The following is a 16,390-nucleotide window of genomic DNA, read 5'->3' on the forward strand; positions in this document are numbered from 1 at the left end:
ACTGATTCAGTGCAAGTGCTTTCACCTCCATGTTCCTTTTCCTCCTGCCCAGAAGCAGGTGCGACCACTGGTTTATTTTGCATCACTCTTGAAGGCTCCCGTGGGTGCCTTTTGCAAATGTCTGATGATCAAGTAAACCAGTTCACGTCCTTTTAAGTAAAAGTTCCATATTTGTTGTTCTAACTCATGAGCGTACGTAAGCACCAAGGATTCAGGATGAGTGCTGCCTACCTACAGCAAAAAAAAAACGTTCAGCAAAACCAGATCATATCGGTATGCATAATCCCACCTTCTTTGCAAGAGAAACTATTTTGGTTAATGCGTGCATTAAGAAGTTTACAGAGTGACTCATTGGCCCTAGCTATTACTAGCACTTGATGAGAAGACGTAATTTTCACTCCAGTGTTCGTAGCCAGCCTAGACGTGGTTCATGTGTCGCTGTATAGTTTGTGGCTGGTGAGCTGTACTGCAAGTGCAGTTTCCCTGTTTGCTTGCGTGGATAATAATGGCCATGTGTAGGTGATTTAAATAACAAAGAACACGCTGCCTGATTGCCATTGTAAGGCCGTTTTTTGATTTTGTACAGTATCCAAGATATGCCTCAGTTGCTAACACTAATTACAACACAAATTATTATGAAGCCTCTATTGTAATTCTTAAGTAGTTTAGAGGTCTTCGCACTTCCCAAGTCACTCTGTTCAGGACAAAGCTAAAATAAGAAGTGTACGTGATATCCAAGAAGGCTATGATGAGACTGTCTCATGGGGTGGCCTATGCTGCACGGTGTGCTCTAGTGGATCTTCAGTTGTCAGGAATAGATTGCACGACATTAAAGGCCAAACCGTGCAGCCACCGAAATCAGAAGCAAAACCTCTATTGATTTTGTTGAAATCAAAATCAGGCTGACGCTATGTTGCCATTTCATCTTGACAGACATCAGGGGAGAAGGCGGCCTTTCACAGAATCACAGAATTATCAGAGTTGGAAGGGACCTCTAGAGATCATCTAGTCCAACTCCCCTGCTAAAGCAGGATTGCCCAGAGCACATTACTCAGGACTGCATCCAGGCGGGTCTTGGAAATCTCCAGAGAAGGGGACTCCACAACCTCCCTGGGCAGCCTGTGCCAGCGCTCTGTCACCCTCACCGTAAAGAAGTTTTTCCGTGTATTTGAACGGAACTTCCTGTGTTCTAACTTGTGCCCATTGCCCCTCGTCCTGTCACTGGGAACCATTGAGAAGAGCCTGGCTCCATCCTCCTTCAACCCACCCTTTAGATACTTGTACGCCATAATAAGGTCTCCCCTCAGCCTTCTCTTCTCCAGGCTAAAGAGTCCCAGCTCTCTCAGCCTTTCCTCATAAGGCAGATGCTCCAAGCCCTTAATCATCTTAGTTGCCCTTCGCTGGACTCACTCCAGCAGTTCCCTGTCCCTCTTGAACTGGGGAGCCCAAAATTGGACACAGTATTCCAGCTGTGGCCTCACCAGTGCAGAGTAGAGGGGGAGAATGACCTCCCTCGACCTACTGGCCACACTCTTCCCTATGCAGCCCAGGATTCCATTGGCCTTTTTGGCGACAAGGGCACATTGCTGGGCCATGGATAATTTACTGTCTACCACAACCCCCAGATCCTTCGCCTCCAAGCTACTTCCCAGCAGGTCCGCCCCTAACCTGTACTGGTGCCTAGCATTCTTCCTCCCCAGGTGCAGGACCTTGCACTTGGTTTTGTTGAACCTCATTAGGTTCTTCTCTGCCCAGCTCTCCAGCCTGTCCAGGTCACACTGGATGGCAGCACGGCCCTCTGGGGTGTCAGCCACCCCACCCAGTTTGGTATCATCAGCAAACTTGCTGAGGATACACTCTGTCCCCTCATCCAGGTCATTAATGAATATATTGAACAAAATTGGACCGAGTATTGACCCCTGGGGGACACCACTGGTTACAGGCCTCCAACTAGACTCTGTGCCACTGATCACAACCCTCTGAGTTCTGTCCTGCAGCCAACTCTCAGTCCACCTCACTGTCACCTCATCTAGCCCATACTTCCTCAGCTTCCCAATGAGGATGTCATGGGAGACAGTGTCAAAAGCCTTGCTAAAGTCAAGGTAGATGACATCCACGACTTTCCCCTCATCCAGCCAACCAGTTTCAAAAGGCTCTGTGTTCTTCACACCGTGGGCCTGGAAAGATGCTGAAAGCAACTTGGGAAGTCATGCGGATTGGATGACATCAGAACTTACTGATGTCAGTGGGACTGCTGTTTTCCAGCTTCTTGCTTTGTGAGGGGGAAAGAAGCCAATGTAAAAACCTGCAACGGAGCAGGGGCAACAATTCACACGGCAAGTGAGACTTCTTGTCTCGCCCAATTCATCCAGCACTGTGGAACACAAATTAAGAAAAATACTGCTGTCAGGAAAACATGAGTATATCGCAGTTTGTTTCTGGTAGACAAAAGGAAGGCCAACCCTTTGCTCAAGGTCTTAATGGCGTGAAAAAATATTATGCGACTTTCCTGTGGTTTCAGAACCGCCTCCAACTGTAGGCAAGTTTGTTTTACAGACCAGAGCTTTAAGAAACAGGACAAGCTAAAAAAGAAATGGTAAATATTCAAACAAATGTTAGTGTCTAGTGTTACCTCAGGAGCTGGTTGAGTTTGCTGATTGCTCAGTTTCAGCGTGGTCTGAGTAATGAAGAGCTGACTAGTGAGCCTAGTTTGCTGTAATTCCCTGAGTACTCTTGAAGCATAACAAACCCAGAAAGACTGTAATGAAAAATAATAGAAAGGTAGCTGGGGGCTTAACTTATGATCTCTTCTCATTACAGTAAGCGACATTTTCATTGCAGTGTTACCATAAAGATTATTGGCTGCCACATAACATAGGTCTCTCCTGAAAAGATTCTGGAACAGCTTTGTTGGCACAGTAAAACCCATGGAAAAACACCAAAGATTTGCTTAAAATCCAGTAATTGTTTGCCAAGTATTAATGGTGTGATGCTTTGTTCAAAACTGGCTGGAAAATGGGGTGAACAGTCTGTATCGTTTTGTTACATGGTACCTGTGTGACCATCTTTGGTCTTCCACAGTAGATGTATATAACTGGAAAAACATTTTACTGGTATTTTTTTGCTTCTATAATGAAGTACTCAATCTCTGGCTTTCAAAATTCCAGTATTTTAACATGAATGGTGGCAATGATTTTGGAATTGGCTTTGAGTCTCCTTGCTCTTTTGCATGTATGTGGACCTGTCTGAGCCCAGCTCATCAGAGTGTCTGGAAGATTGACATCATTGGCATGCTTGTTGCCAGTGTTGCCCGGAGGGTAGTTGAAAGGGCTGTTTTGGGGAACTGGAGAGAGATTTCGCGAGGAAGATGGCAAAATTCAATATTTGCATTGACCTGTTACATGTGTTCAAAAATTCAATCCAGGAAGGTTCCCTTGGAACGGCCTTTCTAGCAAGTATATCTAACATGAGTGAAACAAAGCCAACTCGGGTGACTGGGTGAAATTGGATTGTCTGTGATGTGTAGCACCTCGGATGTGATCCTTTGCATCAAAAAGGGGAAGTGAGTTGCCTCATTTCTTCACCTTTTTCCTGGTTGTGCTTCTGAGCAGCTAATTCCAGTGGGCTGGAGGAGCCAGGAGATTCCACCATCAATGGCAGTGAACAGTTGCTCCATATACCTGTTCTCTTGTCCTGCCAGTAGCAAGGCTAACCACAAACTCAGAACATGTATATGCACATGGCCAGCTATGAACAGGACAGATGGCCACATAAACACAGAGAGGACAAACACTAGCCAGACTGCATTTCTAGGGGTCAATGCTCAGGAAAAACCTTACGTCAGGTTTCCCTCTAGTACTTGGCTCCCAAATCTTGGTATTTCAAGTATCAGGCCCCCAGACCCAGTCTTACCAGCCTACAGCCCCTCAGCTTCCCCTGGGGCCCCCCTTGGCTTCTCCGGTATCGAGGACTCAGTCCATCCTAGTGACCAGCTAGGCTGGCTTCAGCTTTGCTGATGGGTCATGCATGCCTGCTGTTAGAACAGAGAGCACACACATAGAAAACCATTAGAAACGGGGTTTAGGTAGGACAAAGTGGAGGTAATTTGGCGCAGACCTTAGCCAAAGGAGTGTGCTGACCAGCTTCTGCTTGCACACTATTTGGCCTCATTTATTCCCCGCCTAATCCTCTCTCCATTTTCATGCACTTGTTCTCTGCCATCTACCTTGAGCCCTCCCTCCCACTCTCTTGGTCTTCCCCTGAGCATCTCATAAATCCTTTATAATCCTTAAATACTCAATCCCAAGACTCCCCCTAAGCATCCCACAGTAAGTCCTATTCCCCCTTTACACAGTGGTCCCCAGAGCTTGCACAGCCTTCCGGAGTTTTTTGTGTTGGGTCACGCAGGTGGGTTGTGTGGTGGGACCAGGGCTTGGTCCTTCACCTTTGAGGGTCTCAGGAGTGGTGATTCAAGGGGGGTTAGGTTGGTTGAGTTCCACACCATGTCTGTCATCACTGTTTGGTCTTTGTGTCTATTTTGAGGAGCCATTAGGCAGCCGGCCCTGCAGCCAGTGGGGATGACGAAGGTAGACACCCTGGGAGAGGCATGTGAGCTGGCTCAGCAGAGCAGGGCAGCTATATAAACCCTGCGTATGGAGAATTGCGGTCCCCTGAATGCTCTCCCTGCTACTGCCAGCAAAATCGGTCATCCTCAGTGTGCTGCAGAGCAGGCTCAGATTAACTCAGACACTTCAGTTTTCCTTAAAAAAAAAAAAAAAGAGAGAGAGAGAGAGAGAGAAAAAAAGAGAGTCTGCGTATCAGTATTTCCCCAGAGTCACTTCTATACATTTTATTGGTACGCTTTGTCTAGTTACTGGAAAAGAAATACATTCCTGCCAGACTTGGAATAACTTAAAGAAAGTTCCTTGGCTTGCACTTAGCTACTTTTACCCTCTGTTTTCCTTTTTTTTTAATGTTAATTAGGTGCACAGCAAAATGCATGTAGTAAATCAATAATAAAGATTATGTAAGGGGATTTATCTGAGCAGCAAGCCCCTTAGCGTGGCATTCAAAAAGGAAAATGAGCATTGGTTTACTTAATCCCAAAGGACTGCATGTGGACAACAACATTAAAATAACATAAGAATGAAGAAGGCTGTGTTCGGCTGGCTCCAGGAAGGTGTCTGTGCTGCATGGCAGTATGTTTTCTGCCCCGTGTTTGCTGCCTGTCCGGGTTTAGTTTGAGAGCAGGTGGGTGGCCCTGAACATGATCCCAACAACATGGTTTGGTGAAATGGAGCAAACGGTGGAATTATAAATGCATAAAGGCAAGGGTTGTGATGATACAGATGACTTCAGTAAACAGAACACACTTCTTTCTCACTTGAATAGTCTTTTTCCTTCTTGCTGGTGTGTTTTTCTCTGCAACCACCTGTGCTGGCTTCTGCCAGAGAAGCTGAGCATGCTCATGCAGATTCTGCGGCTTTTAATTCCTTTTGATTCATTAGGTGGAGCATGTTCTAGTGGATACCTCAGCCCTCAGGGTTTGCAGCTGATGCCCGTATCTGGCACTAAATTCTTTTTCCTAGTCATACGTAAGTGGGAAAGCACCGTTTGATCTGTGAAAAGAAAACAAGGGGAAAAATATTCCACTGCAATCTGTAGTGTGGACTTCAGGTTCTGACCTATGACATTTCTTCACACCTGGGGTGGATCTAGGGCCTGGTCTGCTCATGTAGGCTGAACCACTCATGGATCCATTAGAAATGGAGCGCAAGAAGCGCAACTCTCACGGATGCGCTTGAAGATGTGATTCCCAGTGAGAATTTCTTCGTAATTGAGATAGTCTGATAGGACTCTATCCAGATGCGGAAAGGAATCGTTCTCTCCCTGGTCCTCTCAGGCTGCTGACTGATTATACTGGACTAGCTGGGGGTTGTTTTATCAGCATACTAGATTGACTAAATGAAATCTTAATTTGTGTTTGTCTCTGTTTTATGCTGCTTATTTCAGCATAAGCACGTCCTCTCCTTTCCATCTTCGTGACAGTTCCATGGAGATCCCCCTTGTGTGTCTCTCTGGTTTTGTATCACGGCTGAGATTTTCAGTGCTGAGCTCACTGCGTGTTAGATACCTCTGATTTTCAGAAAGCAGATGCTGGTGTTCCATTTGCTTTCAAAACCCTCTCTGCCCAAAAGCCACAATTCTTACAAGGTCTTTCAAGTTGGGTATGCAAAGTCATTAGCCAGTTGTGCAAATCTTGACCTGTATGCTTTCCTTTAAAAAAGACTAAAAGACTTCTTTTTTTTTGCTAGGTTTCTATGAGCTTCCAGCTGTGCTCCCCTAACAAGCCTCTCATTTAAAGTACTTGCTTCAAAAGGCTGCTAGCCTCAGAGCATATAAGGAGAAGGCTTTCTTTTATTACTGTATATTAATTAAAAAAATGCCTAACACCTACTTGGAATTCCTTTCTGGAAAAAAAAAATAATTTGTTCTCCTTAACATGCAAGATGGTGAGTTCAAAGAAAGAGGGATTAAATTAACCAGTTCAAGAGCGGTCTGGCAGAATTAAAATTATCCAGGAATTGCGAGCCCGGTAGGAGAGCAGGTGGTTGTAAATCACAGTTACCTTGGCTCAAATCTGCCCACATAGACACATCTCCCCCGAGGTGTCTCTATATGTCTGACTGGACCGTATTCCCTTTACAGCTGCTGTTTGGGCTGCTGAGTCGTCGTGGCAGGACTGATGACGCTATTGTGAGGAGCACTACAGGGATCTCCTGAGCTCAGGCCACAAGTCCATCTGGTCAGGGTCCATCTCTGACAGCAACCTGTAGGGAAAGATGGTAGGAAACATGGCACGTAGAGGTTGAGTCTTTCTCTTCTTCAGGTATATGGCACAGCAAATGTAAAGGGGAGAGACCGGGCTTGAGAGATCTGGCAGAAGGGAGCCCTGTGGGGAACTGAATGATGAAGTGGCCAGTAGGAGACACATGGGATGGGTGAGCTTCTTTTGGAGGATGCATGTTCTACACAGTCACTGAGGCAGCGAGCTCCAGGACAGTTTTGGCAGAATACTTTTTTTTGCTTGTTGAGATTTGGGGTGTTTTTAGGCAGGAATTTGCAGTAAGTAAGCGTTGGACTGTATGACTCAGCAGAGTCTATAACGTAAGGTAGCTAACAGCTTGTGAGAGCGTGCAAAGTGGGAACAGAGACGGAGTGGTTGCTTTGGGTCGACTTCATCTAGCATTTTAAAATAACTAAACATGAGTGTCTCTGTGTCAGCTAGCTGCCCACTGTCCGCTGTAGTTGGTGGAAATCTATAATAGAGTATAGCAACTAAGCATCTCACAGCAGTCGCTTGTATTTGGTCATCCAAAAAGCTCTCTACTCCACTGCCTTCATTAGCTAGATCTCCACTGACTGCAACAGGTCCGGAAGAGGGCCACGAAGATGATCAGAGGGCTGGAGCACCTCTCCTACGAGGACAGGCTGAGAGAGTTGGGGTTGTTCAGCCTGCAGAAGAGAAGGCTCCAGGGAAACCTTATTGCAGCCTTCCCGTACTTAAAGGAGGCCTACAGGAGAGCTGGGAAAGGACTTTTTACTAGGGCATGTAGTGGTAGGATGGGGGGGAATGGCTTCAAGCTGGAAGAAGGTAGATTTAGATTAGATATTAGGAAGAAACTTTTCACTTTGAGGGTGGTGAGGTGCTGGAACAGGTTGCCCAGAGAAGTTGTGGAAGCTCCATCCCTGGAGTTGTTTAAGGCCAGGCTGGACGGGGCTTTGAACAACCTGGTGTAGTGGGAGGTGCCCCTGCCTATGGCAGGGGGGTTGGAACTCAATGATCTTCAAGGTTCCTTCCAACCTAAACCATTCTATGATTCTATGAAAGCACTTGAGGGGATTAAGAGATTTCTGGTGAAAAGTCTCTTTGCAAAGTGAAGTGCAGGACTTGGGGGGATTAGCAATGGTGGTGCCAGGGCAAACTGCATGAACTTTAGGTTAGAAAGATTATTGGGGCAGGTGGAGGGAAGGGGTTTGTACACTTCAGAGCATCTTGGGGCTGGGCTCTGGGGTGTGGAGATTTGGGGCAGTCTGAAGTATTAGGCATACCATAGTGTGAATGAGCAATAGAGGAGGACTAACTGTTACAGACCTAAAAATACTGGAGCAGCTTTACAACACATTAAGAGCTGTGGGTAGCAGGCATGCAGCACCGCTGGCACCTGCCCCCTTCAGCCAGCCAGCGCTGCCTCCCTTTCGGAGCGTGAGGAGCGAGCTGGTACGCAGACAGATGACGGGCCAAAGCTGAGTTTTTTAAAGAAACTTGCAGAGACCTTCAGATGATGAACATCTCTGACATTGCTGCCATCTGCTCTCAGAGCACTCGCAAACAAGGGGCAAAAAATTAGCGGAATAAGATGAGTCACTCTTGACTGTTCTTCCTTATTAAGAATCCTAAAACTGCAGCTTGTATCCGAGTGTGCAAAGAAACCAGATATTTGTTTCACTTACCCATGCAATGTTCTTCTTAATTTAAATTGTTTGACTTATGTCACAGAGAATAAAAATAAATTATGGGTAAGGTACCAAAATAATATAATACTTGCAAGATTTTAACTCCCACTGTTTTCTCTCATTGGTATATTACTGGCAAATTATACCCCATTATCTGACCCCTTCCTGGGAGATGATGTGGTTTGAGGAGGTGACGTGTTGGCAGCTCCCACGGGAGCAAAGGCGTCTCAGTTGCTCAGAGGCAATACCAGAGCAGCAACAAGCTATGCAGAAAACTGCCAGAGCAAAAGCATCTCACAGTAAGTGCTTGAGAATTAGAACTAATATAGGCTAGCCAGCATGTATTCATAGAATCGTAGAATGGTTAGAGTTGGAAGGGACCTTAAAAGTCATCAAGTTCCAACCCCCTTGCCATGGGCAGGGACACCCCCCACTAGACCAGGTTGCTCAAAGCCCCATCCAGCCTGGCCTTAAACACCTCCAGGGATGGAGCTTCCACAACTTCTCTGGGCAACCTGTTCCAGCACCTCACCACCCTCACAGTAAAGAATTTGTTCCTAATATGTAATCTAAATCTATCCTCTTTCAGTTTAAAATCGTTAAAATCGTTGTCCTGTCACTGCACTCCCTGATAGAGTCCCTCCCCAGCTCTCCTGTAGGCCCCCTTTAAGTACTGGAAGGCCGCAATAAGGTCTCACCGGAGCCTTCTCCTCTGCAGGCTGAACAACCCCGACTCTCAGCCTGTCTTCCTAGGAGAGGTGTTCCAGCCCTCTGATCATCTTCGTGGCTCTTCTCTGGACCTGCTCCACCAGGCCCATGCTTCTCTTTGGGAATTCTTTCAGCTTTGGGTCTCCAGTGATATCACCTCATATTCAGCCTTTCCCCTCTCCTTCTTCAGCAGCTGGGGCTTGGGACCGTCCTGTTGAGGTCACTGTAAATACCCACATTTGAAGCTGCATCTGAGCATTAAATACCCATCTGAACCTGAGCCCAAAGCGAACAGCGTTGGAATGGTTCACTTCTGTTTCTCAGGTTACGGTACATACCTGGAGGTAGCATCTCTCCAGGATCGTATTTAACTGTGCACAGCCCTTTCATACTGCATACTGAACCTGTAGGTCTATTACAGACATAAAGTGAGAGCAATGTATTTCGTATGGCTCATTCTTGAAATCCTCTTTCAAAATGCTTAAGTCAAGAAAATCAATGTGTACGTTAAACACTTTACACTAGTTCACTAGCTTGCACAAGTTCACTCTTTTAATCTCTGGGAGCATGTAGCATTCAGTTAGTGTTGTACAAGAGAGAAAAATTGGACGCGATTGTGCTGAAGGTGGTTTTTGAAAGTGGCTTTTTTGTACTTTATGAATTTTAACTATGGTTCTTTTTTAAATTCAGATATTTTGGTAACAAGACTGTGTGCTTTCAAGTTACAAAGCTCCATGCCTGATCTTATGCTGTAAATTGCAACATTTAGCAATTTGTAGTTTAATTTAGAAGGATCACCTACTTTCCCAAATGCTTAAATAATGTGGCAGGCTGTGGTTATTGATTCTCTCTGAATTTATTACAAGAAAGCTGTATTCACTCTTTCCTCTTGGGAATGCTGCTCCTGAACTGCATGCTTGCTAGTGACAGCTTAGACCCCTGATACATAACCAAAGACCTTGCCTAATATCCTTGCAACTGCTTAGGGAATTTTTATTAAGTAAAAGCATCATTAAAGTAGACAGAATGATGAAGTTTAATGAGCATCTTTCTCACTTGATACTGTTAGTTTTGCTGCAGCAGCCATAGTGCTCTCATTTGTTACTTCCAGTGGGGCAGATAGGAAATGCAGGGAGATTTTGTTTGTGTTTATATTTGCATACAAAGAAACATTTATGTTCGTGAGAGATATTTGCTTTGAAAAACATATACAAGGAAAGAAAGCAACTGGAAATCTGTGCCTGAGGGCTTTGTACATTTTCAGTCTTGCATTTAATCTCCCCTTTCACTTCAACATAATGAGAAGGCTGCATGCAATACTGTAGCTGCTAAGTCTACAAAGGTTCAGCAGTTTGTGAACTATGGTTGTAATAACTAGCTTCTGACTGTTGCTGTAAACCGCAAACATCTCGAATATTTATTTGCACTTAAGATTTTGTTCTGCAGCTGAGGTTTTGGTCTGTGAGCTGCGTGTAGTGTTCTGAGCTAAACCAGCCCCTTGAACAGGTGACGTTCGGAAATATCAAGTGTGAAGGTGCTGCTATGGATGTATTATCAGCGCTTATCTCACAAATCTGCCTTGAAACAGCAGCCACAATCTGCCTCAATATTCCTTTGTCTGTTTATGGAGACCATCCGCCTTGGCTAAGGGTCCAGTCATACAAACCGGTATGTCAAGGTGCCATCTCCTAGTACATTACCATCCGTCAGCTGAGCTGCGTAACTGGCTGTGTGCATGTCTTAAGCTGACCTCCGCTGCCGAGGACAGCGTGCGCGTGTCTCTGCCTAACACGTTTGACTTCGCAGTGGTGCCAGAGCAAGAGCATGTACAGAGTTACTACAGTTTGGCTGACAGACGGTGACGCGCAAGCTATGGTTTCTGTGGCTGTATCCTTCCAATACGTATCAAAAGCATTAAGGACTGCATATGTGAACTCCACATCTATTACAGCCAGAGGGTTATAGGTTGTTGTGTAATTCAGATAGTTGCTTCTCTGCGTGAATCAGCTCTATTAGTTTTTTCTTTTGTTTTTTTTCCTGGGGTTTTTTTTTTTCCTTAGGAGCTATAAAACTGGTGTCTGTTGTTGTACCAGAAGTTCATTGAAAATTGTGAATTCTCTTTTCCCTAGTGTAACAGAAGGCAAATTCTGTCCCAGAGGCATTATCACAGTCATTATTGTATTTAAATGTTGTTGTGACACCATATGTCTCCTCGTATTTGATGTGTGCAAACACAAGAGAGAGTCCCTGTCTGCGAAGGCTTATATAATCTAAATACGTCTGATCCTTGCTCTTTGCGTAGCAGACTACTGTGATAGATTGTAAAGCACTTATCTTCAGTTGAGATAGAAATGTGCAGCTGAAACTTCCTTGAAATTTTGCCAGAGAAACCTAAGTAGATATATATGATTTGTTTATTTCAAACTCAGTAATTACTCTCCTGGATGAAGTTTCGGTGCACATGCTGATAGAAGGGGTTGGACTTGAGAACAAGTAAAAAGAATGTAAAAGTGCTGCAGATGTCTGCAACTTGTGCACATCTACTACTAACGTAGTATTTGCATGGGGCGGAGGGAAGTGCTGGAGCACCAGTAGCACTGAATATCGTAAGGAGCAAATATCAAAGAAAAACTGCTACCAAAACCAGTTACAGGCCAATTGGGATTTTTACTGCTTAACGCATGCAGTGGCTTCTGGACCTCATTTCACATTCAAAAGGCGTTGCCCAAGTAGACTTCACCAGAACGCTCAAGTTCATTCAAAATTGTCAATATTCAGCTTCTGCACTTCAAAAGCATCTGTGTAGGCAGCAGAATTCCCACCACACCCTTTTACTTCAGAAAAAGTTCACTAATCTAAGCTGTACCAGTCCACAAACTTGAACTGAGAAAACAGGGAGTGAGAGGCACAAGGAATGCCAAGTGTCGTCTGAGAGGAAAATTCATATAAAGTTTCCAAAGCAAAAAAGTGGGGCCTAAACCAACCTGAGCAAAAAAAGGGTATGTAATGCCTGAAAGCCACTAAAGCTGTTATAGTCCTCTCTGGGTTGGCACTAACAGGGCAAAGGAGCTGTGGGACAGCAGGAGGTGGAAGGGGCAGGAGGTGGAAGGGACAGGACAGCGACAGGGAACTTAATTTCCCATCCATGAAGGTTTTTTGTGCTCAGATACAGCAGATCAGTGGATTCTGTTAATTCAGTGCTGAAAGTCCCAAATGGGGACTTCCTTATTATATGAAAAAACCTCACATTCTACTCCAATGTAGCATTATTTCCCTATAGCCAAAAAACGACTTGAATGTTAATTTGGTATTTAACTATTGGTGTTCACAGATTTGAGCATGTGTTTCCACTTCTCTGTTGCTAACTTCTCAGAGTTACAAAATTACTGCTGACAGTGGTTTAAATGCTACGCTGCACATCGTGGAGAACAAGATGCTGCTTGTCACCTGACTTCTTCTACCCTGGATTAGTTTCTGATGGGACAACCTCCTTGAATGACACTTCTGTGTTCTTCCACAATGATAGTATTTCATGATACCAAAACATCTCCTTCGGTATCGTCCCTCTTTCAATTCCCTTAGTGCCTTCCAAAACAGGACGGTTATTTAGGATGGGTATTTGATTAGTACGCATACTATGTACTTGGGTAAAATATACTCTTGTGCTGTTGGGGCTGTATCTCTTATGAAAAGAAAAATATGTGTTTCATAGCTAACAGTCAGCATGCAGTTATCACGGAGGGTCAGGGCTCTCTGCGTGCATCAGGAAACCACATCTGATCCCTTGTTAACAGTAGGTGACGGCACACATAAAATTTCAGTAAGGTGAAGTAATGTCATAGTTTACACTTGTACTTTCCTTGAGCAAGGCTGTTTTGGGGTATAGTGCACCTTGACAGCAGCCTGCTTAGCAGCGTGATGTAAAACTGCAGCTGCTGAGGAGGTGAAAGCGAGCGCTGCCCCTCCAGCCCACCCCATGAGAAGTTCTAATCCCATTCTGCAGTCCAGGAACCCCAGGGTTGATGTATCCTCCAGATGCAGCAAAATAAAGCTCAGAGCGGATGGGAGCTTTCAACCTCCCGACTTCCTTACGTCTTTGCTGAAATCTCTCTGTATCTGACGTAAGTAGCCCCTCTACAGCCATGCCTCATAGCATGGTAATTCAAGAGTATTTCTGTCTGTTTGGATCGTCGTTCAATGTCTCTTGCGTAGAGTTACCTGCATGTCCACCAGGCCCTGCAGAAGAAGGAGGGGGCAGTCCTTTGCTGAAATTAGTTTCAGCCTGCAAAGTAAAAGGGGTCACTGTAAGTAAAGAGTTACTTCATCTCCGAGATACCCGCTCAGGCTGATATCCATTGCAGAACTGTATATCAGGTCATGCTTTCTGGATAAGCAGCAACATATCGTGAGTAACTAAGCCTGTCCCAACATGACCAAGTAGCGAAAGGATCTGTGCGGGGTCCTTGTTTGCAGCAAGGGCTGGACAGACATGCAAGCTCCGTATGTGGATTGCCGCAGGGGCGAGCGCATGCGAGGGGGTGTGTGATGGATCAGTGCGGCTCGCCTGTGACAGCTGGAACCGAACCTTCTGCTTGCCACAGGCACGTGAAAATGCAGGGCCCGGGTTCTGTGGCGACAGGGCTGACAGCCACCCATCCAGATTTTGACACATCAAAAGGCAATTCTAGGAAGACTTGACCGCAAGTCCCTAGATCTGTCCTGTTCCGTGACAAAGTCCACCCAAACGTGGAGGTGCAGTGACCCAAGCAGGTGCCGCAACACAAGGAAGGCTCTTGTGGGAACCGGTGCTGTCATCTTCTTCAGTAGCGGAATTCCTATCAGGTGGTAGAAATTGGTGTCCAACTTGACTGGCAGCAGCCCAGTGCAGAATTGGGGCAGACACTGACCAGCATCGGGCTGAAGTATTAGCAGGGAGACGCCTTTCAGAGGGACACCAGTATTTCTGACATCATTGCCAGTGTTTATGCAGCTGAATGAGCAGAAACAAAGCTCGTCTCTGTTCCCTTGTAGATACAGACACCCCCGCAAAGTACGTCTTCAAAAAGCACTTTATGTCAATAAGGGAAGTTAAGTTTGAGCTGTGTTTATTTTGGGTAGGTTTTTAATTTAGTTTAATCAGGATTACTCATAAATTATCTATTAATTACTATGTGATATTTAGCAAGATCCTCTCAGCCATGTAGTCTATTTAGCTTCGCTGTGAATGCTAGCCATCTTAATTGTAGGATACTTTGTCAACATTTAATCAGTGGTACTTACTAATGTGGCATTGATGTGTTGGTAGCTGTCCCAGTACTATCAATCATGTGCAAGCGGCAAAGGCGGCTGTGACACCATTGCTCTCTGTCACATTATCAAGCTCTTGGGTTTTCTGGTTAGGGACGATGCTCACTTTGCTCTAAGTGGGCACTCTATCTCTCCAGTTCAACCCAATTTTTGTCATTGTCAACTTGAATACACATCCTTGCAGCCTTCCGAGCCTTAATCCCATAACTGCAGAATAAAGGTTGCGAGTTTCTGAAGGCTAAACTGATTGGTCCTTCACTGCTCCAAAGGTCTGCTCTTCCCGATGTTACTCTCCTGATAAGTCACGAAAAACCTAGTATTATGGACTGCAGCATGAAATCTAATAGAAAATTCAGTGTACTGAGACAAATATAATGACCTTCCTTTTTTTATGTCTAGTAACTAGATGCATTGTTTAACATGCTGCAGAGTAAAAGCCTGTGTTTAATGGTTGTATCACAAATATTGTCTCATTTCTTTACAGTCTTTATGGCAGACACATGCAGGCAAACCCTGAACCTCCGAAGAAGAACAATGACAAGTCAAAGAAGATCAGCCGTAAGCCTCTGGCAGCCAAGAACAAATAAGTCCCTGGCTTCTGCCTCTGTTTTTATATCTTTTACATTGCTTTTGCATGTGCCTATAATGTTCCTACGCATCTCCTGTTACTCATAAGAAAGCAGACACTAGAGGTAAAAGCAATTTACTATGTATACTGCTTTAGAAGATACTGCTTAAGGAATACAAAATTGCGTATTCTACTAATTATGGTCACATTTATGTAGCCATTAAATATATCACTGTTAAACACCTTTTAGCTTTTCTATTTATACGGATATTAACGTCCTCTTTTCACATGTATCACGTCCTGTTAATACCAGGGGTTTTGCACCTATACTATATGATATTAAATTTCATATAATATTCAAAGTTATTTTAATAAAGGTCTTTATTTGTATTTTGTTTCAATTTTTTCATTAGAAGAATTCTGAATATCAAATTCCTTGAGTGTGTGTCCAGTTTCCTGCAATATGTTAATTTCTCGTGTTGGAATGCAATAGCATTTTATCTGATACAAGTTAGTTAAAATGTAAAGCATTCTGTTCAGGGTTTGAAAAATTTTAATCAGTTTCTATTTCTTTTTTGCATTGCTATGTCCTGCTTTTTTGCCTTGAAGGTTATTTGGAAATCAAGGAGTAGGGGAAGGGAGAGAGGAAGGAAAAAAAAAAAGTCTTTGTAAAGAGCTGCCAATTGCCAGCCTCAATTTGGGGAAAGAGAACTTTCTCATTTGAAGAAAATGGTGTTTCTGCCAATTTTTTAAGTGATTTTTTTTTTTTTTAGGCAGAAAACCCAAATAATGTATTTAATCTCTGCCGTGAAAGTGCTTCTATTGAAGAGCTGTTCCAAATGGCTTTTGAAAATGCCACAAGTTCTATATTTGTCTGTACAAAGCCGGCACCACAACCAAGCTCAGAAGCCGCAGTTGTGAAGTGATTAAACAACAAATTGTTTAACAACTGAAATAGCTTCAGGTCTTACCAGTGGGGAAGAAAAACCTAAAATCTACAGGCAGTGATTTCCAACCAATTTTAGTCTTAGCAGAGCAAAAGCTAACCAGGAAACTTGAGGAGCAAGAACAGATATTGTACCATACCTAGATCGCTCATGTCAGGACCTTCCTGCCCCTGATTTCTACTTTCATGAATTTCCTACCTGAGCTACCCATTGCTGAGCTTTGGCTGCCGTCTGGGCAGCAAGCCAGGAAACATGCCCAGACTGCCAAAACTGGCCCCTTGTGTTCAATAAGAGAAGAAAAGGTTTTAAATATCTCATGCTAGAAAAGATATGTTCTGTGAAA

General features: G+C 44.4%; 1 protein-coding gene across 1 annotated transcript in view; it reads left to right on the top strand.

Moving 5' to 3' along the window:
* RSU1 (Ras suppressor protein 1) overlaps positions 1-15,490 on the top strand; it is a 115,900-nt gene extending 100,410 nt beyond the window's left edge. The window contains exon 9 of the mRNA XM_082499687.1: positions 15,017-15,490. Coding sequence (XP_082355813.1) covers positions 15,017-15,119 — 103 coding nt within the window. The 3' untranslated portion in view covers positions 15,120-15,490. The remainder of the gene's footprint in view (positions 1-15,016) is intronic.
* The last annotated feature ends 900 nt before the right edge of the window (positions 15,491-16,390 follow it).

The sequence above is a fragment of the Vanellus vanellus genome (genome assembly GCF_965231255.1).
Source record: "Vanellus vanellus genome assembly, chromosome: 2".
NCBI lineage: Eukaryota > Metazoa > Chordata > Aves > Charadriiformes > Charadriidae > Vanellus > Vanellus vanellus.